The sequence below is a fragment of the Thermobia domestica genome, chromosome 2 (genome assembly GCF_964235325.1).
Source record: "Thermobia domestica chromosome 2, izTheDome1.hap1.1, whole genome shotgun sequence".
In the NCBI taxonomy this organism is placed as follows: Eukaryota; Metazoa; Arthropoda; class Insecta; order Zygentoma; family Lepismatidae; genus Thermobia; species Thermobia domestica.
In genome coordinates, this window is record NC_137455.1 from 327,267,533 (window position 1) to 327,286,265 (window position 18,733).

An 18,733-nucleotide genomic window follows, 5' to 3' on the forward strand; every position below is an offset into this window, starting at 1 on the left:
ATCACTAGTTGTACTAATATTGCAATCTGACTTTCGCCATGCGGAATCATATTGCGGAAGACAGGAGCTTGCAATTTATTATGTACTAAAGAAAGTAAATTAATTATGAAATAGCGATCCGACACTGTTCCTATATTATCAAGGGTGATCCGATCGTACAATTTTCGCACAAACACCTTTGACCATTTTTCGTTCCAATCGGTTAATAATTGTGGAAATTATAAATGTTTGGAAAGTCGGACGGCCACTATTTTTTTACATTTTTCATCCTATTTGACGTAATGCCTTTATTCGATTCAGCGTACCAAGAAACCTACACATAGACACCTTACACGCTTATTTCAGGCAACAATGGAACACCTTTCTTTTAGAGACAGATCCTCATGTCTCATAGATGTCCGTTATTCAGAGGTTTTATTACATTACTAAAGTATACGAAGATACAATTCATGAGCTATTTTACCATTCATTTTTGTTCATAGTGTTTAATAACTTATCTAAAATGTCTTATTGTAGTTGTTAACGTATGCCATTTCTTGTCTTTTTCTAAGCTGGAATTATTTGCATGGTTTGAACCACATATGTGCTGGACAGTTTGCTGGTTTTACATTTGTCTGACTGTTTAGTCATTCAATTATGCGTATAATTTTCTGTCTATCAATGTTTAATATTTTTGCCCATTGTCCATAATTAAAAGTGATAGAATCGTATCTAATTTTAAGAGAGTGTAATAATGGTAACCATTGGTTTTAGGAATGGAGGGAAAGAAGCGAAGAACAGAATTTGTTGATCGCCCGTATTTTAATCCTGGTGAGAAATGTCCTTCAAGTACCAGCTGATCCCGAGTACGAAAGACGAACAGATAATGACGCAAGCGTCCATGATCAGGTAAAATATTTTAGGTTTTCAGAAGCCGGTAGTTAGTATGTGTTGTATTGAAAGCTGTTATAAGCGTAATTATTTCTTTTAATTCAAATTCAGGTACAAATCGTTCCCGATTTCACATCTGGGAGGTGCGAAGAAACTCATGGTATGTGGTCTGAAGTTTACGATATTCAATACCCTATATCGTAGGCATGTAAAATTCAAATAAAAATCAACATAAATGGATCGTCACTTATTCTAATTGTGAACCCATCTTGCAAAGTTAACCCACATGACTAGTAATGTTAGTTGAACGTTTCTGGCTTTAATGCTGAATTGGTCTATTCGTAATATGAAAGGGCGTAGACGTTATATGTATGGTACGATAGTGTTGTATTTGCTATGTTTTTTTATTAAATGGTTTACGCGTTTACTACGGTAGATAACCTCTATTTTTTATTATATTTTTGCACTGCGTGCCATGCGAAATTCTAGTAGTGTGATGAGTTCCCAATTCTTATGAGATCATAAAAGTTAAGCATCGTTCGGCTAGGTCTAATACTTACGAGATCAGCTATAAGGTTTCTGACTGGACACGTAAGGAACGTTATAGTGAGCTGGAATTTATGTGCGTTTCACATCTGTCTTTTGTACTTGAATGCACTTGTCTCGGCGGTCCTCCAGTTTCTTTAACCCACTGTAAAACAGAGTTTTTTCTTTGGTGCGTGACCAGTCATTTATAGCATCGAAAACAGCGTCATCTGTGCGGAAATGCTCTTGCTTCATGTATTCTTCATGGTAAGAAAGAGAGGATAGTCTAAAGGTGCTAAGTGTGGTAAATAGGGAGAATGTTTGATCAGTTTAAGCTCTCAGACATGTAGTCGCTTGAATGTCTTGCGAGTAGTGTGGTACGGCGCGTTGTCATGAAGAAAGAGAACACAACAAGTTTCAGTTGGTCAGGGCGTTTCAACTGAATTAGTTGTCGCAGGTGAGGAAACAGTAAGAGTCTGCAGGTTTGTCCTTTCGGCAGAAAATCGATGAGCACAACATCCTTTGCATTCGTGAAAACTGAGGCCATTGCTTTTCCCGTGGAAGTTTGGCAACGAAACTTCAGCCTCTCCAAACATCCCCTCACCTTCATATCGACACTGAAGGCCAATTACAATCAGGTTGGTTTATCAGACCTCCAGATGTCTCTATCAAGACCTCGAAAAACGGAAGAAGATCCTACATGTTATTAGTGTATATATAGTATTAACTTAGCTTGAGATGGCAGAACAGTGTTGCTAGTGCCAAAGAGTTACTAGTGTCGTGTGTTGCGTAATTTTTTGTCTCACGATTACTGAACGTTTTTCCCCTTCCGTCGGAAATGAAGCTCGTATTCTTGAGATGCAAAAGTGAAAATGACTGATTAGTTAGTATTTACGTGTTCCAGAACGCAGTGTCCAAAGATGTATTAATAAGTTGCTTTTAAAGCCAGTTTAAAAAATTAAGGTTTAGTTTGTAAGAAAGTTCGTGTATTTTATTGTTTCCTATTTTTCCTTTGTTAACATTTCTTTTTCTTTTACTTTAGATTCTATGGGCTCTGCATTTATCGGGAATGGAAAATCTTTTCTTATATATTGCATCATCCGAAAACGAAACTCAATTCTACATGCACATATTAGAGGTAAGGGCATCTCTGTATTTTGACTTTTAAAAATGTTTACTTATTTATTTATTGTGTTCCAGGTACGGAAAACAGTAGCAATATAAGGTTTGGAAGGAATTTCTGAAAAGAAGTTGGCTAGGCCCTATACAGGGTGTTTCAAAACAACACCGACCACGTTTGGAAGGTGATTCCTGACACCAAGATAAGACAAAAAGTATAGACTAATCTGGGTGCACAAATGCTTCCTTTCGGAGTTATAGGCTGCCGAAAACATGAACTTTAAAGGTCCATAGTTCCAAAACTATGGAACCTACCGTAGTCGGGTCAGTATTTCACTTAGGAACTAGTATGTGGCCTATCCAAATATCCAAGTTTTAGAATCCTTTGGTACTTCCACAACAAGTTTTATAGAGGTAGTTGGCGAGTAGATCAAATTATGTGCTCGTAGCCAAGTTCCCTGTATAAAAATTGTGGCGTGAGTACGTTAGAATTCTGACAAGGGAACATCTTATATTGATAGTAGCATTGCCTAATCAAATAATGTACAATCGATAGAGGAGTGAAAACAAGTGAAAAATCCAAAGTTTTACGGGCCAACACCCAAAACACAGGAGATACAAAGGAAAGAATCCAGAATCATGTGAAGATAGCAATGCAAAAGACATACTGACACAGAAAGAACTTCAAAAGGATTAAATTAATGAAAATGACATGACACAACAGTATAGTAAGCAAACATTGTACCCACAGACATGCTCAATAATATCATACGTAATGCAGTGTTGCCAACTGAGAACAAAATGAAGTTTTGTTAAATGGCACGGAACACAAATTATAACAAGTAGAAAATCTAATTATGAGTAGAACCATACCTGTGAAGTCATGATGTACAGTGATGCCAACATTTGAAGATAGTAGACATGTATTCATTTCTCATCATTTCTCTTTTAACCTAGCTTACATAACCGTGAAACGTAAAACAAAGATTTCATTTTATTTTAATTTTATTTTGAATAAAGATGTAAACTAACTAGGAATATTATTTGAATTCTTAAATATTATTTATCAATTCGCCTCCTGTGCTATTGTGATTGTGCATGAGAATATCGTAAAGTGCAACTATAACAGAAAATATTTTTCTTAAAGTAGATCCTAAGAAGACAATTTCTAATTTGCTTGTATTATTATTATTATTATTATTATTATTATTATTATTATTATTATTATTATTATTTAAAAAGTTCAGTCAGTGAGACAAATTGGTAAAAAGGAGTGAGTATAAACTTCTCTAATCAGTTACCAGAATATTAACATGGTTTAAATACGCAATGTAGTATAAATTTTCCTAATTATATGCTAAGAACATCATATGAGACACGTTTCTTTGGTATGAAAGTTGTTACCTCATCACTTTTTGAATAACCCTCGTGAAATCAAGTATAGAGTTCTATACATTTGACATATAGAGTTCTATTTTGTGTGCTATACTTTTTTTTATTTGGTGATTTATATATTTATTTATTTATTTATTTATTGCTTTTTCCCTTCTTGATTTTATGTTTAGTCTGTTTGAATCGATTTTATTTTTTCTTTACGTTTCTCTTCAGATCGTTTCGTTGATGTTGAGAGAGCAAAATCCGGCAACCCTGGCGAAGTCTGCCTCGCAGAGAAGTGTCGCTGAAAAGGAAAGGGATGAATATGAACTAATGCAAATTAGGCACGCAGAAGCAGCCGAAAAGCTGAAAAAAGTAAAACTTCAAGGTTCAAGGTGAGATTTTATTTGAAGTTCTTCTGTCTGCCTTGGCTGGCAGTTTTTCCATCATAAATCATGTGCAAATTCAGACACATACACAAGAAAAGAAAAGAAAAGAAAAGAAAAAAATCCTAACGTAGTTTCTTGAGTCTGATTCTTCAAATAGCTCCCTGAGAAACGTTGCATGAACACTTTTATACGCTGTCAGTTTACATTCACTTGGATCCGTATGCTGCTCTGCTTTTACTTTGCTTCTGCTCTGACGTATGCCTCTTGGAAAAAGAAAAAAGAAAAAAAAAAGGTTAGAAGAAGAAACTTTAAAAGAAGGGAAAAAGTTCAGTGATAAGGTGGCCAAGTTGATGCCTGTAGCTGTTCGCAAATCTGTTTTTCGCTGGAAATAAAAATGCATGAGCATGTATGGTTCTGCGGAAACTTTTTGAAAATATCTCCGAATGGTTTATCTTCCCATTCTGTGTTCTTCCTCTGTTTTTTCTTTTCTTTTCTTTTTTTTTAAAGGTGCATTAGAATTCTTTTAGCATGGCAGGGCTTTAAGATAATATTTCAACCTGCTTTTGGAGAAGGGAAGTAGAACGAGAGCGGTTTCTTTTATGTGATGTATGTTATCTGTCGAGTAGAGACGTGAGGAAAACGAAAACACAAGTGGTTACTCATAGGTGGTGGAAATTACCCCTTGTGCCTTGATATCCGAATAGGATGCAACCATGTGTTAGTCTTAAATAGGATTATTGAAATGTCTAAATATTGACAGTGATACAAGTAGTATGAACGTCACGGTTCACTAATATGCGTGTCACTGTTAGGAGAAACCATATAATAAATACAATCTGCTACTCAACAATACATTTTTGATATACGAGGGGCGATCAAATAATTCCTGGAATGTTGTAGTTTTGGTATTTTTGATGCAATCAAAATTAATCTTGTACAATACAGTCCGTAAGTAGTCTAATTATGAATTTAATAAATGTGAACAGATTATAACAAGCATTGTATGAGTAGTGAAGCTAAACGCAGGATTGTGTGATGATTAGCTGGCACAAGGTCTCAGTTCGAGCAACGGGCAGACATCAAGTTCATGTGCAAATTGAGGAAATCTGCTTCAAAGATTTTGATAGCCTTAAAAACAATGTAGCACCAACAGATTTTTGATTCTTCACAAAGCTAAAAATAAACTCAGAAGCATCCATTTCGCCACGTAAAAGAGATCAAAACCAACACGGCGGCTAAACTTCGCAAGATACCAAAAGAGGACTTTCGTCTGTGTTCCCAGCAATAGGCAGCAGTGAAGTATGTGTGTGTGTCTATGTGTTCCGAAGTTGCCTAATTCCAAGGCAATTAAGTAAATATGTTCATATATTATGGTAATAAAGAGCTACAACAACATTTCGAAAACTTTTTGACTGCCCCCTTCCATACAATACACAGATAAATCGTAATCTATTGTGGCAGAATAAAAACTATCAACTACATGAGATTGGCAGGTAACCAGAGGTAAAAGTGAGGGGGGACGCGGGGGACGTTGTCCCCTCGCTTCCAGAAAATATCCGTGGCGTCCCCCCACTTTCTTTAAAAAAAAATACAATGGGCAAACATAGACACGGGTAACGGCGTGACGTCATGCGTCCCCCTACCTTTTCAGATTCACTTTTATCCCTGCAGCCAACGATATACATTTTAACGCCATAAAAGTTAGTTTTTCTCGAAAATTACGGATCAGAATTTACCCTTCAGCATGTCATTTTGTTAAGTTCTATGTAATCTATCGATTCATCTTTAGACAATATTATTATTATTAAACAAATTAAAAGTTTTAAGAATTAATCATAATTATGAAACTTATCGTATTTCATTAATCACACTGTTTACTATCTCTTCTTAGTGTCATAATGAAAGACTTGGTGGGTGATGATCTACTTCAGCATCAGTTTCGTCTCAGTAGGTAGCGTAGTAACCGTGCAGCATCAAAGTTTTAGGTTTACAGTTTTATTTTATTTTCTCGAAAACTATGCATGTTGATTCACACCCACCAATCGTTTTGTTTAACTGAATGAAATCAATCGAATAATTTATGTCTTCTGTATGAATAAAATTGTTTCCGTTAAATGCTAATTATATTGTAGTATTAATTAGTTTTAACTTCAACGAAGTCTGATCAAGGAGTGCACAGATTTTTTGCCTCTGGTGTGCAGTGTCTCAGGTTGAATCAGGTTATCTAGCACTTTGAACCCGGAGGGTATTTACATTTGTAAAATCTTGGTGACAGCAGTTTTTAAAGCTTTCGATAAAAAGTCGTGGGCCTTATGTTTTGGAAGGTAATTAAATGAAATTTGACAGATTGTTAGTGATGCAAACTTAGAGATGGGGAGCCGCGGTGGCTCAGTGGTAGAGCGTTCAACTCTGGTGCATGAGGTCCAGCCAAGTGAACCTTGTGGTGAACAAACACCATGGGCGTGGGTTTGCTCGGGGTTCTCCTGTTTCCTCTCATTTTCTTCCACCATTTCATTCATTTATCATCCTCACCGTCTCCTTTAGCCTAGCCGGCATAACCGTGGGACGTAAAACTCAAAGACTTCATTTCATTTTTTTCAAACAAAGTGATTTTTTTAACCGATGTTCTACTAACAGCCCCCCTTGCTCCCTTATTTATTTGTTCGGCATATTTATTAGTCTCAGTCACTATATTTTGTATGTACTCATTAGACCGAAAGCATTGGAAGATTTGAATAGGTGTACGATTTTCCGAAATATCATATTTTTTGCTGATACCGAGACAACTACGGAAATCGGTTTTTGAGATACGTGAACAGAAGTTCGCCACCGAATTTAGGAGTGATTATTTTCAGTTCTTCATCTCTTTTTCAGTGCTCCAACTTCCACCGGCCTGCACCAATGTTTTCTTCACTTTCAGAAACCTCCGATATTTCATTCCCTGACTCGGGCACATAAAGATCAGAATTGCTATCGTTCACAATCTACGAGATTTCTTGTAAGGAGAGAATGTCACCCGGCTTGAGGATGTTTTGCTGGGAATATCTATTTTCTTCTGGCACAATAACGAAACGAAAAGTACAAACGATACCGTGATGCAGAATGTTGTCCACTACAATTTTCTTGGCCGGGAATCGAGCTGTCGACCCCACGTACCGGAAAAAATGAAAATGAAATGAAATTTTGAGTTTTACGTCCCACGGTTATGCCGGTTAGGCTAAAGGAGACGGTGATAATGAGTGATGAATGAAATGGTGGAATGAAGAAAGTGGGAGGAAACGGGAGAACCCCGAGAAAACCCACGCACACGGTGTTTGTCCACCACAAAGTTCACTTGGCGGGAGCAGGGTTCCCACGTACCGGAGATAAGCGCTCTACCACTGAGCCACAGTGCCCCCCCTTCTATTAAGGAGGGGCTTGGACGTCACATTTTGGCCAGAATAAATAACCTTTCTGTATATACTGAAAATGGAATTCCGAGAATTTTCGGCGGAATTCTGTTCGTTTAAGTGTTCACCCAAAGCCTAGTTCTAGATCATTTACCCCAATGTAGCTAAATTGGACAAGTTAGGCATGGGTAGGGTGGCCAGTTCTTTTTCCCTGTGGTTTCAAAAGTAATATGACAAATTGGTAACTACGAGCTACAGTAGGGGGAAAATGCTGAGAATGAGAATTAGGGATACCAAGTATGCAAGAACTTTTGTTTAGTTAGATTAAAGTTGATCATTTTTTTCAGTAGCGAGGCGATTTGAGACATGGACGTACTGCTTAACATGGAATCTAAACGACATGAATTCCCGCCGGAATTCGAATTTAGATCTTCCACGCCGAAGGTGCGTAGGTTCAAGTGGGTCTCAACATTTTTTTCACTGACGACACACTTCACCGAACGTCTAGGGCGAGGGCATCGCGACACACTTGTTTGATATTTTTGTTATAAATAATAACAATAATAATAATAATAATAATAATAATATAATAGTAAAGCCTATTAGTATTCATAATAACTCTATATAGCACTGGGGGCCGCGATGGCTCGTGGTAGAGCGTTCACCTCTGGTGCTTGGAGTCCCGGGTTCGATCCCAGCCCCAGCCAAGTGAACTTTGTTTTGGACAAACACCGTGTGCGTGGGTTTTCTCGGGGTTCTCCCGTTTTTTCTCACTTTCTTCATTCCACCATTTCATCCATCACTCATCATCACCGTCTCCTTTAGCTTAACCGCCATAATCGTGGGACATAAAACTCAAATATTTCAATTTTTTTCTCTATAGCACTGAGCACTATTGTTACCGCTGGAGGTGTCGACTGGTACAGTCTGTTTCGATTTTAACTTAATTATTATTAAATTTTTCATGATTTTTAAATTCTAAAATTTCGCGACACACCTTAAGGGAGTGCGTGACACACCAGTGTATCGCGACACATCGGTAGAGAACCACTGCGCCAGGAGGGAGCCACGAGGGAGCTTCATGTTAAAGGAGAAGTAGTCGCTTGTACATTGTACTAATGGAAATCACTAAGAAAACATTTCGTCAGTTTTAAAGTAAATTATAGTACCTGTTGTTCTTTTTTTCTTTCTTTTTTTTCTTTCTAAGTTTTACCTTTAGCAAACAATCTTAATAGTAATGAATGAATTAATGTAAATAAAATAGTTTTTTACATGTTTTGTTTTAAACTACGTCAAATTCAAGGACTTTTAATATAAAGTTTATATGAAGCATGTATTTTAATAGCTTTTTGTTTCTTTCAGGCATTCAAGGTTTGGAGGAACCTACTGCGTTAAAAACATGAAGTCAATAAGTGACAATGATCTTATTTACCACAAGCCGTTAGTTAAACTGAATACTCTTTCCTTTGATGAAGAGAAGGTTAGTTTTAGTTGTTTAAATAACTATTATATTCACAGGGTGCACAGTATACAAGGTGAAGCAAAAGTCAGGCAACACCTTTGTAATTTGAAAATAGTGTGACAATGATATGTGATGTAATAGGGGGAGGGGACATATAAGGGGGTAGTGTACATTATGGCAGCCGTCTTGAAACCCGCCATATTATATTTAGCTATAAATTTTCAAGAGAGAAGGAGTCATGTAATATATCGTTTAAGGCAAACAGGAGTACGAATATGAAGTTACATTTTAACGAGCATTTGTTGAAGAATTACAGACTGTTAAAGTTCACATATATAATCATATATAATGTGTTTATGAGTTGCTTGGTATCTGTAATAAATAACATAAGACATTTCTATCAGTCTACAAGGACACCGCAATGCACTGCAGTGTCCACAGAGTCACATGCTTGCATGATTTATTGTTGGAAATCGAAACCAAGTCGTCTTGTTGGTAGGTATATGTTTTACTGACTACGCTACCGTTCCTCGCCTTTGGTGCAAGCAGTCTCGGGTTCGATTCCCGGTCGGAAAGGTGTAACAGCTTTTTCAGGCTAGCCATCCTGAGTGATATCTTTCCTGGTTCTTCCTCATTCACACCAGGCAAATGCCAGGATGGTACCTAGCATAATAGTTGCAGGCCACTTCTTTCCTCTCCAATTTCCCGGGCAGTGTGGTCGCTGGAGGACGTCATTCCTCATATGTGTGATGGGCTTAGTCACAGACGTCGAAGGCCCAGTACGCTACTGTTGTTGTTTCATTATTGAGCGTTATTGAGAATTACGTAGGACTATTTCAGAAAAGCAAAACGCTGTGTTCTTGGTTTAACAACTTGTTTGTTCGTCGAAATTTAGCGTCCCTTTTCAGCAGCGAGGCTGTATGATATGTGGACTTAAAGTTTAAAGTGAAATTTGAACCTCTGTAATGTGTTCTCATTTCAATTGCTCTCCCACCAGGAGTCGAAGCCGCAATCCCATGTGCCAAAGGCGCGCGCGCTAACCACTAGACCAACGAGAGAACTTGAGCAGTTTTGAATATGACCAAGGCCGTTTAATTGCTGTATGCATTGGAATGCAAATCATGTTTGTTATCATGTTGCAAACTTCAGATTATATTTAACGGCTTTTTTAACTACGACTGTAAAATTTCCACTATATTGAAATGTCTCATCAAATTAAATGCTTGTCATATCTTTCCCTTTGTAAAAAAGTCAAGCGTAGCGACAGACTAGTACAGTTAAATACGTATAAAGAAGCAAGACAGTGACTTAATTTATTGTACAAATGGCAGCTGGTGATCGCGTCTGTGTTTTGTCGGATCCACAGATTACTAATCGTATGAATGAAAAATGAACTTTACCGTGATCGCTGGAGTGAGTTCAACAATGTGGGTGGCAGTCAAGTGTAGGAGCTTAAACGTTTCTTTGAGCCGATACGGACTCGGTGGATTATTACGCCTGGAGCACATTTCATAGTGGGTTATTGATTTATATCCTGTTGCCTTTAGTAATTAATGCACATTTGAAGTTTTTTTCTTTCTTTCATTCCTTTACGAGACCAGTGGAAACGGCTGCAGTAACCATTGGTTACCTTAACAGCAGATCGAAATGCGACGTCTCTAAACTCCCGTTTTCCCTTACCGTCTTTTCCGTGTCTGGAATGGCGTTTTTTGTTTCCATGGCTAATTTGGGATTCTAATGAAAACCACTCGTTCATCAAACGCAAAGTCCGGGATTTGATTCGGTGCCAAAAGACAGGATAAATTACTATCTTTTATGCTGCTTTCTTTTCCTGGTGTTTTCTTATCAGAAGAGAAGTTAAAAAGAAGAAACATTTTAAGGTTTATTTTTTTCTCACTCTTTTCAAGTTTTTGTTTATTTAAAGAAACGGCTCTCAAATAAGGGACAGCGAAGCGAAACCTCTGCAATTGCGTTAGAAATTACCCAGTTTTTACGCCCTACCCTTATGGCGTACAGGGTAAAGAAGACGGTTATAATGAGATTGAGTGAAATGGTAGAATGAAGGAAGTAGGAGGGAATTGGAGGATCCCGAGAAAAAACAAAGCCCACTAGGCATGAACTGAAATCCAACCACGGACCCACGCACCAGAGGTTAACAGGCACAGCGGCCCCACTTGCGTTAAGTATGCAAATGCATCAAAGTTTAGTGTTGGAGCTTTTAACACCCTTATTAAGCTAATTATTTTAATAATTATAATAGAGCAGTCATATTCGAAACATTGTGTCTTCATCTTCATTTTTGTTGCTCATTCACTGTATTCATTAAAAAACTTAAAGGTTTATTGCCGCAGAAGTAAAAGCTCATTAGTAAACCTTATTTTGAGTCATACCAAAGCATCTACAAAGGCGAGTCATGAGTCTTGCAATTTTTCCACAACCCAAACTATAGGCGCGTGTATACCTCGTGATCGACTAAGCTCAACGTCGAACTAACTCAAGAAGAAGTGTGGCAAGGGGACTATTAAACACAGAGGCCACCACTTTGTTAGCATCTTAGTCAGTTTTTTGTGACCGTGACTATTAATGTTCAGCAACGTCCAATACGTAAATTGTTATTGTATGAGTTCGAGCTAAGACACGACGCTGCTACAGCAGCAACCCAAAACATTTGTCATGAGAAAGGGAAAGATACAGTGAACTACAGCACCGCAACTCGTTGGTTTCAGAAATTCTGTACACGATGTTAAAATGTCGAAGATCAAGCATGGTCCGGTCGCTCCAGGGTAACAGATTCTGAGCTCATACGGCACGCCACTGAGGAAAATCTCCTCGTCAGCAACGACGAATGTCAAATCATCCCGCCATGTCCAAGTCCACTGCTTCACCTTCACGAACTTAGGAAAAGCATTAGGAGCTGCTGCATTGTGCCACATGAGCTGACCCCAATTAAGGGCCAAAGGAGAGTGGATGTATGCCAACAACTGTTGCAAAATCCACATGATGTACGTTTCGTGAAATGTATTGTCACATTCGACGAAAAGTGGGTGTTTTTCCGAAATCTGAATGTGAAAAAAACAGTGGCTGGGTAAGGGCCAACTTCAGAACCTATCGTCAAACAGTGCCATGTCTAGCAAAAAGTCCTGTTCTGTGTGTAGTAGAGCTATGAGGAAGTAATTCACTTCGAATTCGTTTCTTACGGTCGTACCATCAATACTGACCTTTATTCCGAACAGTTGAAGTGGATGTATGCTGCACTACGCCATAAACATCCTACATTGGTGAACCGAAAACGTAACCTGCTCCAACAAAATAACGCAAAATTATACTAGGCTCGAAAAACATCACGCAATATTAAGAAACGTGATAGCATCGAACTGACGCAACAACCGGCATTTAATCATGACCTTGCCCTTTCAGATTACTACCTATTTCGGTCCATGGCGTATTTCGTAAAATCACGATGCTTCTCCAACCAGTAAGAGGTGGAAACAGGAGTGACTGAGGTCTTTGTCTCTAAGGACAAGACGTGATATCGATATGGCATCGAGAAACTGTCTGGAAAATGGCTGCAGACAGTCCAACGCGAGGCTGTACTTTAAATATTAACCTGATTTCATTGTAAATACAGGCGTGTTGTGTACCAGAATCTTGCATGATTCATCTTGTAAAACTATTATTTATCGCTTTTCTAAGAGACTGATTTACATTCTCTTCAGGTTTACTCAAGAATCTCTTTCCAGAGGGTTTTCAAGTACTAATATGTGACGTGCACGTATTTTGCATTCTACTAATGTGTCTTGCCTGTTTTAGATATGTTAGGTTAATTATTGGCATTGTATTTGGCTAGTTTGCTACTTAACTTTTTGATGCACGATGGTACTTATGTTATACCACCTTTTAGATAACGTTTTAGAAACACCGTGCTGCAAAGAGTTAAAACGAAAGATAAATTAACTGGTAATATTGCAAGTAATTCGTATGTAGATCAAAGCTGTCCGAACTCATAAGGCCGGTGCTTACGCTTACTCAATCTTAACCTCACGAAGTAATCGCGAGGTTCAGAGAACATGATGTTGAGAGATATGATGTCAGCATAAAGTCAATATATATATATATAGACCTTATAGGGTGTTATGGGGTGACCTCTTATATATATATATATATATATATATATATATATATATATATATATATATATATATATATATATAGGGTATTCTAGAAATGGCGCCACGATTCTTCAGGTCAAAATTAGTTGAAAATCCTATATAATGACATACCCTCCAGAGCCTCCTTTGACCACAATTGGGAATCAAAATTGCACTATGTAGCAACGTCGCAGATTAACTTGGAACCATTAACGTTGCCCTACGAATCCATCGAGCAGTTACATCGATTGTTATACTAGTAAGTGATGCTAGGCTAGTGTCAACGTATATAGATTTTAACTTCCGTCTGGAAAGAATCGATGTAACTATTTGATAGATTGTTAGCTTTTCTGTGTGGTTTCTTGTCTGCGACGTTGCCACATAGTGCAATTCACGTCTCCAGACGAGGACTCGAAAAATATACAATTATATACATTTTTCCCTTTATTTTGACTTATTGAGTAGTGCTCTGTAGTCTGTGAGCGCCATTTTTAGAACACCCGATATATATATATATATATATATATATATATATATATATATATATATAAACAATAGCCTAGATATATTCTCAGTACTTCTTTTACTTTTTTAAAGCTGATCGACGATATTCAGTTAACTTACAATTAATCGAATAGTAGTGTAACTTCATGATTAATTTAACAATGGTAAAATCTCCAAAATTTCATATGTGAAAACATGGAATACTATAATTGGTTGTGAGACCTGTTCATTAACACACTAGTCAGAGACTTTTTTTTGGGTTAATTTTGCAGATAATGCAATGATCAATTTACATTATAGTCAGTGTGCAAATTCATATATATATATATATATATTTGTTACGTTACGTATTTCTCATAATATTGTGAACATTCCATTTTAGCGCAAGCAAAGACCACCCAAAAATCGGCGACCAATGGCAGAAGGGAATCTTGAACGGAGATCGGCCTTTTGTATTCGCCTGTTTTTGAAGGAGTTTTGTATTGAGTTCCTGAATGGAGCGTACAATACTTTAATGTATAACGTTAAGGTAAGAAAGGATAATATTTTTAAAACAATATAATTGAAATATTGTTGGACGAGGAAACTTTTGTATATTTCACATTAAGATGTCTGCAATTGTGTTAGCAATTTGTGATAATAGTGATAAAACTTTGGAGGGCACGATATCTAGTAGTAGAGTGTTTAGGGAAAGTTCCCTTGTTGATCCCAGAATCGTTGTGATTTTGCATGAGGTTGTCTCGTTTCCTCCCCTATTTTTTATTCGACAAAGCCTTCCATTATCGTTCTTTATTTTTCACTGCTATTCGTATCTCCAGCCTGACATAAACGAGAAGCATTATGTTAAATACGAGGCGCATCCACGAAGTAAATTTCCCAAACGCCTTGAACAGAAATAAAATACAATTGAATAGAAACATTTATTGCGCCAGATACAGGATGTGTGTAGCTATTTTTGAATATATTCATCACCGGAATTCAGACATTTGTCATACCAAGAGACCAGCTTGACTATACTTGTGTCATAGAAGTCGGCCGCCTGAAATTGGAACCACTGTTTGACAACCTCCGCCTCTCCGTCATTCTGAAAATACTGATTCTGACCTTACAGTAATCTCTTGAGGTGTAAGAACAGATGGTAAACGCTCGGAGCGAGGAGGGTTCCCGGCACTATCTGCGTGCTCATGACGTTAAACTCATAGACCTGGCCCAGCTGACAATGGATTTCAATTGGCACTGTGCCTTGTGCATTCAAAAACTTTATCGCTGCTCGCACTTCACACACGGCGGAAGCTGGAATAGGAACGTTCATCTTAAACTACTGCCACGACGCTACTGAGAGCACTAGAAAAATTCCGCTGGCACGTGCGCCATGCTAGGACCTTACTCTCTTACGTGTAGGAAGTCGCTTCGCGCAACATACGGTTTCCTAGCTATGGAATGCGTGGAAAAGTTACTTCAGGATGCGCCTCGTATTCATTTTTTTTTTTTTTTTTTTTTTTAGTGAGCTGATGAGGATGAATATTTTTATTAAGTAATAACTGGCTTGCAACAGTTACTAGTCTTCATTTTATATAGTATATTATTATTAAAGCAGTGATTCCGAAGTCCCTTACGGTGTGTCGCACAGTCCCATAGAGTGTGTCGCAAAACTGAAGATTTAAAAATCACGAAACTCCTAATAAGTAGTTAAAACCAATTTTGAGACAGACTGTGTCAGTTAACGCCTTCAGCGGCAGCAACTTGTTCACTACTACATAGAATCACTACCTAAAAGAAATTTGTATTCTACATTATTATGGGAGACACGGTGACTTGGTGATAGAGCGCTTACCTCTGGTGCGTGGGGACCCTGTTTCGATCTCTGGCTAAGTAAGCTTGTGGTGGACAACATTGTGGTAGAAAAGTGTCAGGGTACTCCCGTTTCCTCCCACTTTATCATTCCAATTCTTCCATCATCATCATCACTTGCCTTAATCACCGTCTGTCGTAGCCCAAACAAGGCATAAATGTAGGACGTTAAACTGAAATATTTCATTTCATTTCTTATACTATTTATAATTTGTAATATTAACTAACTCACTCTATGGCGTATGGAACCCGGAGGTTCAATGCCGCGTTCACAAAAGCTCTCCACTGACTTCTATCCTTAGCTAATTGGATCCAGTTTCTACTTTGTGTTCCAATCTCTGCGATATCCATCTTAATATTGTCCTCCCATCTGCGCCTAGGTCTTCCTAATGGTCGTTTTCCGATTGGTCTTCCAGTCAAGACTTTGAAAGCGTTTCTACTTTGTTCCATTCTAGCTGCATGACCTGCCCACCTAAACCTCCTAGACTTGATGTTCCTAACAATGTTGTGACAACCCAGCCACTCAGTGCCTAATTGGGGATGCAAAATTGAGTGCAACTGGATGCCTTCCACTCACCATCTAGAATGAGTGGGAAGAACTTTGATATTAATTTGCGAGAGGTTTCTCATTTGGGGATAAATCAAATAACAATACGTCCACTTCATTAATTTAATATCACTGAATTTAGTTATGCTTATGAGTGTACTGTAAGATTTCAGAACGCTAGTAACGACGGATATTAAGAATCATTTGCCAGACGGGTACAGAAACGGTCAAGTATTGAGCTTTTGAACCCTGAATCGGTGCCACACATACCTGGATGAACTGGTGTCTTTCCCTCGTTGCTCCGGCGTTGAACTCGGCTCCTTTAAGCTGAATCTCCTTGCTGTTGAAAGACGGAAACGAGCATTAAGGTATGGCTCCTCTCAATGCTACTCTCTGCGTGATGTTCCACGTCGTTAGAAAGATTTGAAATATGAAGTATTTTCTCCTCCTATCATCCGGCTGGTTCTCGGATAGAACTTGGTTCTCCAAACTCGAACCAACGAATGATCACTAAGACTTGATCATAGACTCGGTCAACAGCACCCTGAGGACTCCTCTATGGACTTCCAGGACTTGATCCCAAAACCTTTTCGTCCTCCAGTTTTGTTTAGCGTTGTCCAACCTCCGTCGTCTGCTTGTCGTCTGCTGCAGCACGTGCAACACCGTTTTCACATGGAGAGACAAATTCCTTCCATGTGTCAAAACTCAAAATTGCAATCCTCGACACGTTCTGATTTCCCGATTCTAAGCAATTCTCCGCACATCCGTAATCTCATGAAATTCGTGAAATCTTACAGATTCACTTTATACAATTTCTAGAATCTGGCTAATGTGAGGATAGACACATTGTCAACATTTCCTTCCTACATTGCCAGACTCTCAACGAAGACATTCTTATACACATTTGTTTACAACAAACTGCTGACACAAACATTTGCAACATTGTGCAGCTTGCACTTACTCACATATACAACATTTAATTCCCATAACCTTAATAAATGATTTTGTGACATAAACATTAAAATAGAATCAAAATATACAAATTACTTTACTCGAAAATCGAGTACTGCCACAGTTGGGTAAACCGTATACAGTAAATTATGTAGTTCCTCGTTATGAAGTTCCGCCATTCCCCATTCCCGTTCCTCTTGGGTCCGAATATTACTAAATAAAAATCAAAAAAGTGTGTCGCAAATCCGTTGATGTTCAGTCAAGTGTGTCCTCAGCCAAAAAACTATTGGAAAACACTGTATTAAAGGATACTTAAATACCACATCTAGAAATTTTCATATTTTAATGTCAGTTTATACGTTGGTGATCATTAACAAACCAATTACACCGATTGGGATGTTCTTTTGAATTACGAATATGAACAATCGAAAAATAGGATAGAAATTAATTAAATAAATAAAAAAGAATTCAAGTGAAAGAAACAAAAACCGGTATGTTCAAAGATATACATGAAATATTTATATATAAAACAATCCAGAAAAGTTTCATTTCAGCGTGACTAGTTGTGAAATTTGAACTCGATATCTCCTTATTGCGAAGTGAGAAAGCTTACTCAGTTATACGTAATAATCACATGGAAATTAAGACTAAATTAATTTAAATTAATGTAACCTGTATTCACTACAAATAAATGATCCTTGTGTAAATGTAATGTTGTAAATACAGGGCTTGTCCGGAAAGTAGTAGGACTGAATTAAAATATATATATATATATATATATATATATATATATATATATATATATATTCACAATTTTGACAATCAACTTAATAGTTTTCAAACTATGCCCCTTGTGCATCAACATAGCGTTTCCAGCGACTCTGCCAAGCACTGAGGGCTCTCTGAAACGCAGAAACTGGAATGATCTTCAGCTTCTTCTTACGGCCTCTTAAATGGCCTGGACTGAGCCGTGGTGCCTTCCTTTCATGGGCCCTTTCAATCGGGGGAAGAGGAAGAAGACTGTAGGAGCGACATGCGGGGTATAGGGTGGCTGGGAAAGCCGTGTGATGCCATGTTTGATCAGGAAGTCCATGATAGTAAAGGCGATGTGGTTCGGCGCATTGTCGTGATGAAGCTTCCATGATACAGCGATTGCTGGACGGACTCGGGCGACTCTTTTTCTGAGTCTTTCGAGTACTTTCACGTAAAATGCAGCACTTTCACTAAGTTTCCGTCACTGCCGTTGAGGGACTTCCTGGCCGTTACTCATCTTCAACTTGCTCTCTTCCCTCCCGAAATAATTTGTGCCACTCGAAAACACTTGATCGATCCATGGCATCACTCCCATAAGCAGTCCTGATCATGATCTGTCATGGGTCTCACTCGCAGTTTTACCCAGTTTGACGCAAAACTTCACGGCGTAACGCTGCTCTAACAAACGATTCATTGTAAAGATGACAAGACACCTTGAAAGGGGTTCACCTTAAACTCGATCTACACTCCGTGAAGGCTTGGAGACGACTGGCGCGCTGGTAGCTAAGACCTCCCACCCCCATCCAACCTGTGCAGTAACATCTTCCTTCACCACGTTTTGGCGGGGAAAA

At 38.1% G+C, this 18,733-nt stretch overlaps 1 protein-coding gene across 3 annotated transcripts in view; it reads left to right on the forward strand.

Moving 5' to 3' along the window:
- The window catches only part of timeout (circadian regulator timeout), a 1,048,389-nt gene that overhangs the window by 47,216 nt on the left and 982,440 nt on the right, over positions 1-18,733 (forward strand). For all 3 annotated transcript variants that reach the window (XM_081749081.1, XM_081749078.1, XM_081749079.1), the window contains exons 5-9: positions 754-888; positions 2,438-2,533; positions 4,123-4,283; positions 9,029-9,146; positions 14,163-14,309. In XM_081749081.1, coding sequence (XP_081605207.1) covers positions 754-888; positions 2,438-2,533; positions 4,123-4,283; positions 9,029-9,146; positions 14,163-14,309 — 657 coding nt within the window. The remainder of the gene's footprint in view (positions 1-753; positions 889-2,437; positions 2,534-4,122; positions 4,284-9,028; positions 9,147-14,162; positions 14,310-18,733) is intronic.